The sequence below is a fragment of the Ananas comosus genome, linkage group 4 (assembly GCF_001540865.1).
Source record: "Ananas comosus cultivar F153 linkage group 4, ASM154086v1, whole genome shotgun sequence".
Taxonomy (NCBI): domain Eukaryota; kingdom Viridiplantae; phylum Streptophyta; class Magnoliopsida; order Poales; family Bromeliaceae; genus Ananas; species Ananas comosus.
Genome location: NC_033624.1, coordinates 1,947,502 through 1,961,996, shown reverse-complemented (window position 1 = coordinate 1,961,996; position 14,495 = coordinate 1,947,502). Strand labels below are relative to the sequence as shown.

At 37.8% G+C, this 14,495-nt stretch overlaps 3 protein-coding genes across 4 annotated transcripts; all 3 read right to left on the bottom strand.

Moving 5' to 3' along the window:
• Positions 584–4,619, bottom strand: LOC109708817 (glucan endo-1,3-beta-glucosidase-like). 2 transcript variants are annotated; one of them, XM_020230656.1, is made up of 2 exons: positions 4,478–4,619; positions 584–1,711 (listed from the first exon to the last, which is right to left on the bottom strand). In XM_020230656.1, exons 1-2 carry the CDS (start codon positions 4,482–4,484, stop codon positions 768–770), a joined length of 951 nt encoding a protein of 316 aa, XP_020086245.1. In that variant the 5' UTR covers positions 4,485–4,619; the 3' UTR covers positions 584–767. The 2 variants fall into 2 exon arrangements, with proteins under 2 accessions (XP_020086245.1, XP_020086244.1); XM_020230655.1 differs by lacking the exon at positions 4,478–4,619 and adding an exon at positions 2,616–2,762.
• LOC109708448 (glucan endo-1,3-beta-glucosidase-like) lies at positions 6,066–7,563 on the bottom strand. Its single transcript, XM_020230195.1, has 2 exons — positions 7,295–7,563; positions 6,066–7,166 (listed from the first exon to the last, which is right to left on the bottom strand). Exons 1-2 carry the CDS (start codon positions 7,416–7,418, stop codon positions 6,226–6,228), a joined length of 1,065 nt encoding a protein of 354 aa, XP_020085784.1. The 5' UTR covers positions 7,419–7,563; the 3' UTR covers positions 6,066–6,225.
• Positions 10,510–14,031, bottom strand: LOC109708544 (glucan endo-1,3-beta-glucosidase-like). The gene is made up of 2 exons (XM_020230335.1): positions 13,884–14,031; positions 10,510–11,627 (listed from the first exon to the last, which is right to left on the bottom strand). Exons 1-2 carry the CDS (start codon positions 13,969–13,971, stop codon positions 10,681–10,683), a joined length of 1,035 nt encoding a protein of 344 aa, XP_020085924.1. The 5' UTR covers positions 13,972–14,031; the 3' UTR covers positions 10,510–10,680.

Here is a 14,495-nt window from a genome sequence, read left to right as displayed (position 1 = left end):
TAGCGACAAGGGACCATTCCTGAGGTAATTTAATTACCTCTATAACAGGGACTTAAAGTTTCCAACTTCCTATATGAAAAAATAAAAATAAAAATTCAAAGCTCATTATTTCATACCCTGCTGCTCAAGAAATATTGCATTAAAAGCTGTATTCGGTAGGTTCAGAATAAGTTCAGATAAAGTAATTAACTACAGTCTCTGTTATTTCTAAATGGCAGCAAATTTTTAACTGAAGAAGAGAAGTGTAGCTGATCTATTTGACTGGAGGAGGCAAGTTAAACTTCTTATTCTATGACTTTTCACTTTTAAGATGATTGATTAGATGCTTACACTTTTTCAGAGTAATTAAATGTTTATACATGTAAATAAGTCATTTGACAGAGTTTGACATTTAATTAATCTTGAAATTGAAAATTTCTTTCTGTGGCTCCTCTGGCACTCTAATGCTTTTAGAATTTAGATTTCAATTCGACAAAATGATTCCACAATTGTTTTCTCATTCATTCTGTTCTTGCAGCCCTGTAGCTTTTTCAGAGAACTGCAGATGTATCAAGAATTCATCAGTATATATCAAACACCAAGATTTAAAAATACCATTTATTCATTCCACCTTTATTATTCCAGCATTCGCTTTATTATAACACGCGATATTCCGGTACATACAAGTCCCAAGGTAAAAGTAAGGCATATCAATTATTCCGGTGGTTTATTTTTCGTCGATCATTCAACTTTTTGAGTAGCTCTTATTTCTCATCTCTTTTCGCCATTTAACTGAAGTCGATCGGATAGACAGGTTGTCCATCAGGTTTAAACAGTCCCCAGTGTTGCTCTATCCCTGCCGGTTTCTGATCCTCATTGAACATTGCAAATATGTAGGTCTCTATCGGCCCAGGCTTCCTCGGCGTCCCTTTTCCGACATGTTTGATCAGATTCTGATTGTATGTCTGTGCGTTGCTGACTGTGGCTGCGGTGCCACCTGCCGACGGCCAGCCACTCTCTGACACCACGACATTAACATTCGACCCCCCGGCCTTCTGTAATGCTGCATAGAGCGCGTCCACGATGGCATCAAAGAGGTTCTGATATCCATACTGCCCATCCTGCACGACTGTCCCCGGCGACGTGAACAATGCATAGTCGATTTTGATGCTTCCTTGGTTGTTCACATAACTGAAATATGGGTACACATTCACGAGTAAAGGAGCTCCTGTTTTCGCCAGGAACTGCACAATAGGCCCCAAGGTCGATGCAGCATCCGAAGAGAACGCTCCGTTCGACGGAGGATATGATGATCCAAGAACACCTTGTGAGACTGCTGTGGAGACTTTGATCTGGCCACTCAGGCCAGCCGAAGATAAGGCGTTGTAGATGTTCTTCATGGCAGGGAGAACATACTGCGCCTGGTTCCCGGGGATCACTTCATTGCCGACTGCGATGTACTTAAAGGAGACACCAGGAATGTAGGCTTGCACATTGGACTTGACCCAGTTGGCGGCCGCGGATTGATCGGAGGCGATTGACTGGAGATTGTTGTTGGGGACGTCGACTATGAGCTGGATGTTGGAGCCCTTGAGGGCTTGGAGAGTGGCCCCGTCGGGGCTGTAGATTCTCATCGCGCCAATGCCTTTGGATTTGTACAGATTTACTACAGAGCTCGGCGGCGGCAGGTTGTTTCCAAGCATTCCATAGCAAACACCAATGGATTGCACGGCTGAAAACAAGCAAAGATTTAGTTCAGAGTCAAAATCCAAGTGACTAAAATTCTTTTAAACTTGTCCAGCATATATCTTACAATCTTACGGTATTTCATCTGTTCATGTTTGAAAATAGGGAACGGTTTTACAGACGGAAAAAGTAATCAGTAATTTTATTGTATTGTGATTCATATCTTATGTAGCATATAAAGAATTTGTATTTCCAGCAAGTGGCAAAGGGCAAGTGGCAAAAGGCTTGGTGGTTGGTACCCGAGACCCAAGTTCGAATCTTAGTTGATTCACATTTCCAGCTAAGTTTATTTCTAAATGAAATAAACGAAGCGGGTAGCGTACTACCTATCTCTCTCAAAAAAAAAAAAAAAAAAGAAAAAGGGAAAGGAATTAAAATGAATTGCTAAATGTAGTTTAAGTTGTATATGTGTAGCAATGCTCCAAAAATAACTTCAAAAAAAGAAAAATCATTTGTGATAGCAAAGAAATATGTATAGTCATGCATGCTATCTAATTTTTATTTAGCCAGGCCAGGCCAGCTTCTCAAGCAGTAAAGTTTTTGGTAAATAAAAAGTTCTGATTTTTAACACAATACTGAAATAAAATTCTAAATTTTAAAAGCAAAAGTGCTTTACTTGAAAGCTGCTATATATCTTTACAATTGCAAACTCGCTAGCTTATAGGAGGATGCATTATCAAGTAGCTAAGAATATTATACTCCTCTAATATCCTTACTCATGTAACATTATCTCAAAATTAAGCTCCACTGCGCCAAACAGGCCCGCATATTGCATGCATGCATGAACTTCCATGTATTTCCATGCATACGCATGCACGAAAACAAGCATAACAATATTACCAAATTCACGTATATTAGAAAAAGAGAGGGGGAGAGATGGATAGAGAGACTTGTTGGAATGGCCACAAGAACTCCAAGAAGCAACAGCGCAGCTGCAAACATATTGGAAACTTGAACCCTTGACAACACTAGTATGTTGATCTCTCACAATATAGCTAAGTCCTAATTACTTAGACGTGCCTCTTACATGTACATGCAACTACGGATCACGCCTTTATATAGAGTTTAATTCCCATACTCTCTACACTCTTGCACGTCTCAATTGAGATGCCCGTGATAGTTGCTATTCAACTACCATTCTCATTCTCCCTCATCTATCAAAGGTGAGTCATAGTCAACTCGACACTAGCCTATTTATCAATCCCCAAAGTGAGACTGTTTCATCCACCGTCCATCGTATAGACTGATACGAATATCAAAGTAAATTAATGGACGGTAAATAATATCTCTCACCATGGAGAATGATTGCACGTCCCAATAGGTATGCCTGCTATAGTGGGCTATGCAACTACCTTTCTCATTCTCCCTCATAGTCTATTTATCCGCCTATCAAGGCCACTATTTTTCCTCATACGTACACACTATTTTGGATTTGTTTCTATGTGATAACCGATTTGAACATCTTTTTGTTACTTAGTATATATTTTATTAGAATGCATCTTTGATCGTGTTGGTATATAAATTTAATTAGTTTGGTAGGATGCATGATGAACTACAAATTTTTCCATCACGAAGTTATTTATTGATAAAGAATGGTAATTTGTAAGATCTAGAACTTTGTATCTTTTTATCCCATCTTTCTATTTTCAATAACAACCCACTATCAATAATAAAAAATTTGACACCAACCGCACCTATGCAGTTGGCTGAGGATTTGATATATAGTTGGTATCCGAGATTCCAAATTGAATGCCTAGTTACTTTACATTACTAAAAAATAAAGAAAAGAGTAAGCTTACTACCTCTCTCTAAAAAAAATTGCAAATAATGAATTTAGTATAAGAAGAATTGAAAATGAGTCTTAGACCGAAAAAAACAAATCCCTTTTTTTTTTTTTTTTAACGAACCAAACAGGAGCTGGCTCACGAGCTGGACAACGAACAATAAGTTAAATTGATTAGATTGGATATATATAAAAAACTAAATTTATAAAATCTCACCTATTAAACTTTGATCTAATGGTTGAAACTTTATATATAAGTGAGTCTTTTTATAATTGAGCTCGACTTTATTTTTTTTTTATTAAAAATCAAATAATAAAAATAAACATATTATATATATAATTATTTATTTATATATATAAATATAAAATATATGTATTCGAGCTGTTATCAAGCCGTACACGAGCGAGCTGACCCCAGCTCGTGTTCGGCTCGTTTATCAAACGAGCTGAAAAATTCAGCTCGTGTTCGGCTCGTTTACTAAACGAACGATTCGATCTCGAGCTCATTTCGAGCCGAACACGAGCTGACTCACAAATAACGAGCTGGATTGCCACCCCTAGGTAGCACGCTATCTGTTTCATTTATTTAATTTAGAAATAAGTTTAGCTGGAAATATGAATCAACTAGGATTCGAATTTGGGACTTCGGATACCAACCACCAAACCCTTTGCCACTTGCTTTAGGAATGGTCGGTAAGTCCCGATTTGTTACTTCTACTTATGATATAGATATATAGAATATGTTGTGGGAATTTCAAACTACTCATGCAACAAGAACATGTACACCTTAAAGCAGGGCAAAATAGCATATTCTAAACTTGATATCTAGTTTAGCATGAGTAATTTGTCAAGGACTCTTAGACTACTAGAGGAAGAAGGAAGGAAAAAAAATACATCTAGTTTAGTATGAGTAATTTGTCAAGGACTCTTAGACTACTAGAGGAAGAAGAAAGGAAAAAAAATACGTACCCATCATTCTCACTTGAACTAGAAAATAAAAGCCACGTCGCCAACTCGTTGGAACAAACACATGGAACAGAAGAAGATGGAGGGAAAGGAAAGAAGAGAGAATTGCTTCATTGCATAATTAGTCTCTGCACGTAGCATTTTATACTATTGAATTTCACAATCTCTGTTCTATCCAATTGATCTATTAATTAAATAATTAATTGGTTGTTGAGATGTGATAATCATCTCAACAATCAAGTTGACTAACAGCAACCTAAACCGACCGTCGCCCTAGAGCAAGTGGCAAAGAACTTGGTGGTTCGTACCCGAGACCCAAGTTCGAATCCTAATTGATTCACATTTCTAGCTAAGTTTATTTCTAAATGAAATAAACGAAGCGGATAGCGTGCAACCTATCTCTCTCTCTCTCTCTCTCTCTCAAAAAAAAAAAAAAAAAAAAAAAAAAAAAAAAAAAAAAAAAAAAAAAACAGCAACCTAACTAGCTACAATTCATGTTAACTGGATAAATATATAGATTTCTACCGGTTAGCGTTACTGTATAGTATATACAAGACTCACACCTTTGGCAGTTCAAATTCCTATTCAACCTTCAGGCTCTTAGTCTGAATAGTTATTTATTTATCACCGTTAACTTTATCAGAAGTGTGGGGATACAGACCAATTTAGTTAGCTAGGTTAGATTTTTTTTTTTTTAAGAGAGAAAGTTAACATACATATTATCTGCTTCATTTATTAAGATCAATAAAATTTGCAACAAGAGTGGGATAGTAAAATCTCAGGCAAAAAACGAAAGAAGAGTGGAGAAAAAGAGAGAAAGAAGGGGGTAGGCCAACAAACCAAAAGGGAACAACACCAAACACAACTACACAAGATCAAAATTACATAGGAGGTCCCTAACCTTGTACTAAAGTTTCAATTTAGTCCCACTTAATTAGACTTCGTGAACCTATCAAATTGCCCATTTAATATAGCTAATTACTTTTCTTACTCAACATAACTTGTGATTCATTTACTATTGTCATTCTATGTCCAATAGTTTGACTAGTTTTGGAGGCCTGAATAATTCCAACAAGAATAGATGGAAAAAACAAATGAGAAAAATCTTTATCTAGATCAGATAATTAAGATCAGGGGCAGGTGTTGCCAAATTAAGGGATGTTAGAAAAAGTTCATTTGGCATAGCATGGGAATCTTGAGTATTAATTGAGTGAATTGTTTGGATTAATTATTTGACATTTTCAAGCTAGCAATAAGCGACCATTCCTGGGTTACTCAGTTCTATAATAGCTAGTGCTTTGAATTTTCAAATCCAATGTCATAAATTTCTATCTCACCATTTCACATATCCTGTTGGTCTAGAAAAAGTAATTAAACACTTCAAAAGTTGTATTCAAGTGACTAGGTTCAGATTCAGACTCGGTGGAAAGCAGGAATGTGTTGATCTAAATCCTCCTATTCTATAATTATCTTCTTAAATTCTCAGTTAAACTTGTATATAAAATGTAAAAGGCACTGGAAGAAATTTTGTCACATATATATACTTCCATAAATATTTCAGATAGCTTCAGAAGTATCAAGAATTCATCAGTTAAACAAAAATAATAAACCATCATATTCCAGCATTCGCTTTATTATAACATCAATTTTCGATTACATGGAAGCATATCAACTGCTCCAATAAACTTATTTTATTTCTAGATCTTTCCAATTATTGAGCAGCTCTTATTTCTCTGCCTCTTTTGGCAGTTTTAACTGAAGTTGATCGAGTACACAGGCTGCTCGTTGGGGTAAAACAATCCCCAGTTCTGCTCGATCCCCGGGGACTTGAGATCCTCGTTGAACATCTCAAATATGTAGGTCTCGATCGGCCCGGGCTTCCGCGGCGTCCCGTTGCCGACGTGGTTGATCAGATTCTGATTGTACGTCTGCGCGTTGCCCACCGTGGCTGCGGCAGGGCCGCCCCCCGAAGGCCACCCGCTCTCCGACACCACGATATCGACGCTCGACGCCCCAACCCCCTGCAGTGCTGCGTAGAGCGCGTCGACCTGCGCATCGAATAGGTTCTGGTACGCGTACTGCCCGTCCTGCACCACCGTCCCCGGCGACGTGAACAGCGCGTAGCTGAGACTGATGCCTCCGCCTACGTAAGCATTATACGGGTACACGTTCGCTAGCAAAGGAGCCCCGTTGCTCGCGAGGAACTGCACGATAGGCCCCAGGGTCGAAGCAGCGTCGGGAGAGAACGCACCGCTCGACGGAGGATATGATGTTCCGAGAACACCTGTTGAGACTGCCGTGGAGACTTTGATCTGGCCGCTGAGGCCGGCGGACGATAAGGCGTTGTAGATGTTCTGCATGGCGGGGAGAACGTACTGCGCCTGGCCGCCGGGGATCACTTCATTGCCGACCGCGATGTACTTAAAGGAGACGCTGGAAGTGTAGGCCTGCACGTTGGTCTGGACCCAGGAGGTGGCCACGGACGGATCGGAGGCGATGGACTGGAGACTGGTGTTGGGGACGTCGAGGATGAGCTGGATGTTGGAGCCCCCCAGGGCCTGCAGAGTGGCGGTGTCGGGGGCGTAGATCCTCATCGCGCCGATGCCGTTGGACTTGTACAGGCTCACCACGGAGCTCGGCTGGGGGAGGTTGTCTCCGTTCGTTCCGTAGCAGACGCCAATAGATTGCACAGCTGATGACGAGCGAAGAGTTAGTTACTTTACATTTATAGCGTATCTTCGTTTCTGAAAAATATACGAAACGGATAACATGAAAATACACAAAACATTATCAAAATTCACGCGTATGAGAGAAAGAGACCTGTTGGGGCGGCCACAAGAACTCCGAGGAGCAACAATGCGGCTGCAACCATATTGGAAACTTCAACACTAATTTGCTTTGCCATAGAGAGAGACCCTAAACAAAAATAATGAGTTGGTCTCATCTACAAGTACTAGCTAGTGCGCTTAAATAGAGCTTTTCATGCTCTCTACATTCCTGCATTTAGTCAATCTCCCATTAGAAATTGTTGCACCCAATTTAGCGTTCTATATATTCAACGACTATTCTCATTCTTCTCGATCTATCGAGGTTAGGCATACTCCAACTCTAATTAATCTAGTCTATTAATCCGTCTACAACGGGTATTTTTGGACAAAAATTTTATAGGCACCGTGCCCAAACAAATTGTTTGGGCACGGTGGCGGCGCCCATCCGCACCCTCCCTTCCCCCTCTCTTTCTCTCTCTTCCTAAAATCCGAGCCTACCATTTTTTTTTTTTTTTTCGAGGGTGCGGATGGGCACACGTGGTACCCATCCGGGCACGGTGCCCATAAAATTTTTGTCAGGTACTTTTCCATCTACCATGGCCACTATTTTCCTCGCAAGCTTAATTACGTTGCATTACACTGTGCTTTTGAATTTTTTGTATTCTCTACACTTTTTTTTTTTTTTGTGCAAACATACCACTAAAAAATTGTTTTCATCAATGTCTATATTATAAGTAATAAGTTTATAATTTAAGACGAAAGATAATGCTATTTTAAAACGCATTGGTTGAAATTAGTAGAGCATAAATTTTTTCTTATTTTGATTAAAAAAATTTAATAAAACCTTAGAAATAGCGAGAAAAAAAAATTGAAAATCACTTGATATGGAATTCCTTCTATTATTAATAACCAATTTGAACTTCTTTTTGTTCCTCAGTATCTATATTTTTTATTAGAAAAAGCTTCAAATACCACACCTGTAGTTTTGCACTTTTTCACTTTACTACCATGTGGTTTAAAGTGTATCAAATTAGTACCTTGTGGTTTCGCACTTTCTCACTTTAGTATCCTGTAGTTTAAAGTGTATCAATTTAGTACCCTGTGATTTCATTTTTCTCTTTTCGTCGGCTCCTCTATTAATATTTTGTTAAATTATATATAAAAAACTTCAGATACCCTAACTAGGTTTATCGAATATTTATTTTAGTACTCTTTAGTTTTAACTTTGTCACTATTTTTTTTTCCTCCGTTAATATTTCGTTAAATTATATACAAAAAACTTCAAATACCCTACCTGGGTTTATCGAACATTCATTTTAGTACCCTTTAATTTTAAATTATCACTGATTTAACAAAAAAAAAATAATAAAAATGGATGATAAAAAAAGAAAAATAAAACCATAGGGTACTAACTTGATATAATTTAAACCACTAAGTACTAAAGTGAGAAAATGCAAAACCACAGGGACTAACTTGATATATTTTAAACCATAAGGTACTAAAGTGTGAAAGTGTAAAATCATAAGGGGGTATTTGAAGTTTTCCCTTTTTATTATAATGCTTTTTGCACCATGCTCTATTCTGGTAGATTAATTAACCCATTTGAACTTCTTTTTGTTCCTCAGTATATTTTTTATTATAATGCATTTTGCACCATGCTCTATCTTGGTAGATTAATATAGTTTGATAGGATGATATATTGCTATTGAACTTTTTCATCAAAAACTTTTATATCCACATAGAATGACAATTTGTAAAAACTGTCTTTTTATCTCACCTGCTGTTTTAAGCAACAACTCACTATCAATAAAAATTTTGACAAACAATAAAGTTAATGTTTCTACAACAAGAAGAGTTTTTTTTTTTTTCAGAGAGAGAAGGTTAGCATGATAAATTTAATGTTTCACATTTCTAACTAAGTTTATTTTCAAAATAAAATAAACAAAGCAGGTAGCATGCTACCTATCTCTTTCAAAAAAAAAAAAAAAAAAGATTCAAACTTGAAACCTCAAGTACCAACCACCGAGCTCTTTGCCACTTGCACTAGGAACGATTAGTTATAATAAGAAAAGTTGAAAATGAGATTTTTGAGATCTAAACACATAAGTTCTAATTTGTTATTTCCGCTTATGCTACGAATAGAATATTTAGCGAGAATTAATTACAAAGTACTAGTTAAATTGTTCTTCATCCAACAAGACTATCTATACCTTAAAGCAGGGCAAGTTCTTGCATAACAATCATAAACAAATCAGAATTTTGTAATTTCCAACACATGCGTACGTGTTGAATAAAAATGATCGGAACATGGATATCTACGTCGTTAGTACGAGCAATTTGTCAAAGAACTCTTAGACAACTAGTGGAAGAGGAGATAAATTAATCAACAATACATACCCATCATTGTCACTTAAGCTAGCAAATAAAAGCCACGTCGCTAACTCGTTGGAACAAACATTGACAAGATCAATTCAGTTGCCTTTCATTTTCTCAAGAAATAGATGCATCGATCCGATAGGATACGTAGCCGCCACGTGATTCAGATAACTTCAACAAAAATCCATTAAAACCAACTATTTGCGTGGAAAAAGCTATGTTTCAACTTTGAGAAACTGTGGAACCGTGTGTTAAGCTCCGGGATTTAATTAGAAGCATATATACCACATTAATGGAAAAGAAGAGATGGAGGGAAAGGAAAGAAGAGAGAATTGCTTCATTTGCATAATTACACAGCATTTTATACAAGCATTTCAAAGTCCATTGCTTTACCCAATGGAGCTACTAATTGCTTAATTAAATGGTTGTTGAGCTGTGACAATCACCTCAAAAATCAAAATCAAATAGCACAGCTCAATTAATTATTAACTCACGTTACATGTACGAAATATATATGATGGAATTATGCCTCTTTTATGTTAATATATGCAAGCTCACATCATTCAACGGTCACTAATTTCAAAGGACTTCTATGATCCTCGGTTCATCCTTGCAGCTCTTGGCTATGTATTTTACTTTTACTTTAAAATTTAATGTAATTACTTTTCATAACGATTTATAGTTGTGAGAATTGTATGAAACATACTAAATAAATCTGTAAAGATAAATAACGTATTTAAATTTTTAAAAAAAATATCGTTAGCTGATTCAAATAAAATAAAATAAAAAGATTAAACTATAAAATCAATTTTTTGAATAATCGATTTAAAATAGTCCAAATAAGTTTGGTACGTTTTCACATGTTTCGGACAACTTCAGTAATATCAAAAATTCATCACTTAACAGTTTAACATTTTATTGCCCAGCATCCGGTTTATTATAACACGAATTTTCCGAATACATAATATTGGTGCATCAATGGCTCCAATAAATTTATTATTATTTTTTTCTAGATCTTTCGAATTATTGAGAAGCTCTTATTTCTCTGTCACTTTTGGCCATTTAACTGAAGTTGATCGAGTATACAGGCTGTTGGTTGGGGTAAAACAATCCCCAGTTCTGCTCGATCCCCGGGGACTTGAGATCCTCGTTGAACATCGCAAATATGTAGGTCTCGATCGGCCCGGGCTTCCTCGGCGTCCCGTTGCCGACGTGATTGATCAGATTCTGATTGTACGTCTGCGCGTTGCCGACCGTTGCTGCGGCGGGGCCGCCCCCCGAAGGCCACCCGCTCTCCGATACCACGATACCGACGTTCGAACCCCCGACCCCCTCCAGCGCCGCGTAGAGCGCGTCCACGATCGCGTCGAAGAGGTTCTGGTAGTTATACTGCCCGTCCTGCACCACCGTCCCCGGCGACGTGAACAGCGCGTAGCTGAGACTGATGCTCCCCGGGTTGCTCACGTAGCTGAAATACGGGTACACGTTCACGAGCAGCGGAGCTCCGTTGCTCGCAAGGAACTGCACGATAGGCCCCAGGGTCGACGCAGCGTCGGAAGAGAACGCGCCGCTCGACGGAGGATACGATGTTCCGAGAACACCTTGCGAGACTGCTGTGGAGACTTTGATCTGGCCGCTGAGGCCGGCGGACGATAAGGCGTTGTAGATGTTCTGCATGGCGGGGAGAACGTACTGCGCCTGGCCGCCGGGGATGACCTCGTTGCCGACCGCGATGTATCGGAAGGAGACGCTGGAAGTGTAGGCCTGCACGTTGGACTGGACCCAGGCGGCGGCGGCGGACGGATCGGAGGCGATGGACTGGAGACTGCCGTTGGGGACGTCGAGGATGAGCTGGATGTTGGAGCCCCCCAGGGCCTGCAGAGTGGCGGTGTCGGGGGCGTAGATCCTCATCGCGCCGATGCCGTTGGACTCGTACAGGCTCACCACGGAGCTCGGCTGGGGGAGGTTGTCTCCGTTCATTCCGTAGCAGACGCCGATGGATTGCACAGCTGATGATCACGAGCAAAATTAAACCCTTGTTTAGAAGATTTTCTTTTTCTTTTTCTTTTTTAATTTTTAATGGAAAGATCGTTCAGGAGATTATTTCATCTGTTTCCTCCTAAGAGCAAAAGATATTAATTAATTGGAGTAGTTTGTTATATGTTTTCATGATTTTGGAATTCCTTCTTCTCTTTTTGTTTTTTTTTTTAGAGCTTCAGTTTTTATAGAGAAATGACAGTTTTATGTTGTTTAATGTAGTATTAAAGTAGAACATATTTTGAGTTCAAATTCTACTAAACTCTTAAACATGTGATATCTTAATTATAAGTAGAATATAAGAATCTCTGCATTAAATTTTCTTAATGTAAATTAAGAAATATTTTTCACAAGCTCCAAAGTAAAATGTTCAGTGCTTATGGTGCAGCCTAACATGGACTATGAATCTGATACATACATACGGACGAGTACGTATATACATTTTATATATATGTATATATATATATGCATACGTACATGATTGTATAAACTACTAATGTTTTACTTCCTCTCTGTTTATAGTCCATGTATCAATTAATGTTTGGTGCTAAATTTTCCTGGGGAATAAACAATAGCGTCAGTGTTTTTTTTTTTTTTTTTTTTTTTTACAGGGATTTACGCTATTTGAAAAGGAATTACAGAGCGTAAGTTTTCAATTGGTTGTTTTTCTCAAAAAAATTGGACCATTTGGTTACCGTACAATATATAATGGGATTTGGACTTTATAGAAGGTCAAATCGTTCAAAGTTCTTGGTACACATGGTCATAATATATGAGAATAATTAAATTTTAAAGCCTATTCTTATCCTCGAGGATTAAATAAAAAAAAAAAATCATGTTGAATTCCGTGACAAATTCATCAAGTATAGGACCGAATATATGAAACGAAAAGCTATATATCAAACTATAATTCACCTCGCTCATTTGTGAAAAAATATATATGTATATTATAAAACTTAATCTATCAGTTAATAATGTTTTATATTTTATATTCGACATATTTTTTACTGTCTGAACTCTCTTACTTTTAATAAGTTCAAAATATGGGATTGAATTAAATAAAAAAATAATTAAGCTAATCAATTTGTTTATATGAATTAAACCCAGTCGTTTTAGTTTGACCTGTTACTACATGCATGGATTGGTGTATAAATTGACTCGCACGTACATGTTACACAGAAATGCACCCCTGTTTATAATTTGTTTTTAAGCATAAAAAATAGATAAAATGAATCCGTAAATGCAGTATATATTTGGTATATAATACGTAGCATTAATGCTACGCCGAAAAAGAAAGAATTCATGAATTAGTGCTATTTAATTCTTGTTAAGCAAAGTATCAAACAAATAAAAAAATTTCAATCTTTAGCAAAAAGCTAAAATAAGATTCAATACAGGTGTTTGGCCGCTGTATTGTACGTAGCTTTTACGGCACACAACTATAGTGATCTGTTTAGAATGTGCAGTTGCGCATGCAGTTTCATGCCAATCACACAATTTCACATTTTTCAAGAAACTTTCTCAAATAGACTAGTATTACAACTCATGAGCAAGTAGGGATGCAAATGGATCCGGGTTGGTGGAGCTCCGCCCCGATCCGCCCCGAATGGGGTGGTAAGTGGGAACAAAAAATATAGAAAAATATAACCCGCCCCGAATCCGCCCCGATCCGCCAAGTAAATGGAGCAGGAGGCGAGAGACTCTTTTCTTCCTTCAATCTACCCCGATCCGTTAAAAATCTGCTCCCGCCCCGATCCGCCCCGAATGGAGCGGTAAGTGAGAGCCAAAAATAAAATGAAAAGTAACCCGCCCCGAATCCGCCCCGCCCAGATAAGAAATGGAGCGGGAGATGGGGAAACTCTCCCACCCCCGCATCCGCCCCGTTTGCATCCCTATGAGCAAGCCGGTACAACTACGGTAAATAAGTTGTGTATATATATATATATATACACACAACTTATTTACCCTTCTTTATTTACGACTGAAAAGTTAAAAAGAATTAGTTATTAAACATCTATTCGTACTTTTTTAAATAACTCTATTTAAATAATATATTTTTCGAAAGCTCAACAAAGGAAAACAGACCCATATTGCACGTGTCATGTCAAGGTCACATTTATGCAAGGATCCATGAACATCGAAGCACGTGCACAAATCACAAAACACACATTATATTACCACAATCACATAAGAGAGAGAGAGAGAGAGAGAGAGAGAGAGAGAGAGACTTGTTGGGTTGGCCACAAGAACTCCAAGGAGCAACATTAATGCAGCTGCAACCATATTGGAAACTTCAACACTAATTTGCTTTGCCATAGAGAGAGATCACTCTTAACAAAATTAGTAAGTTGATATCTCACTAGGACTTAGTTAACAAATTAGACGTGCTTTACATATATGTACAAATGCTAACACCTTTATATAGAGTTTCTCATACTCTCTATACTCCTACATTTGGTCAATCTCTCCACCCCATAGAGATGCATGATTCTCTATAAAGTGCTATTCATCAACTACCATTCTCCCCCCCTCTTTTTTTCTTTTTTCTTTTCCTGAATGGAATTATACGTACCCCTTCTACCACGGCGAGTCATTCTCAACTAGATCTTACTGGTCACTTTGGAAATTGCAATCAAAGACCTACCTATAATTAATCCGCCTAAAAAGGCCATTATTTTCCTCATACGTATACAATTTCTCGTGCTCTTTTAGTTGTTTTTTTCTAAACAGATTTGTTTCTATGTGATAATTAATGCTTTTTTTCCATACAGATTTGTTTCTATGTGATAATTAAGTAATCAACGTTTGAACTAGTTAGTTTGCCTTCTATTGCACCACGC

Bases quoted from the DNA above. Each gene is read 5' to 3' on its own strand.
- LOC109708817 (XM_020230655.1), bottom strand. From the start codon at position 2,667: ATGTTTGCAGCTGCGCTGTTGCTTCTTGGAGTTCTTGTGGCCATTCCA. The intron at 1,712-2,615 runs GTCTCTCTATCC...GCTTGTTTTCAG, and splicing joins TCTTGTGGCCATTCCAACAA to CCGTGCAATCCATTGGTGTT.
- LOC109708448 (XM_020230195.1), bottom strand. From the start codon at position 7,418: ATGAGACCAACTCATTATTTTTGTTTAGGGTCTCTCTCTATGGCAAAG. The intron at 7,167-7,294 runs GTCTCTTTCTCT...GCTCGTCATCAG, and splicing joins TCTTGTGGCCGCCCCAACAG to CTGTGCAATCTATTGGCGTC.
- LOC109708544 (XM_020230335.1), bottom strand. From the start codon at position 13,971: ATGGCAAAGCAAATTAGTGTTGAAGTTTCCAATATGGTTGCAGCTGCA. The intron at 11,628-13,883 runs GTCTCTCTCTCT...CGTGATCATCAG, and splicing joins TCTTGTGGCCAACCCAACAA to CTGTGCAATCCATCGGCGTC.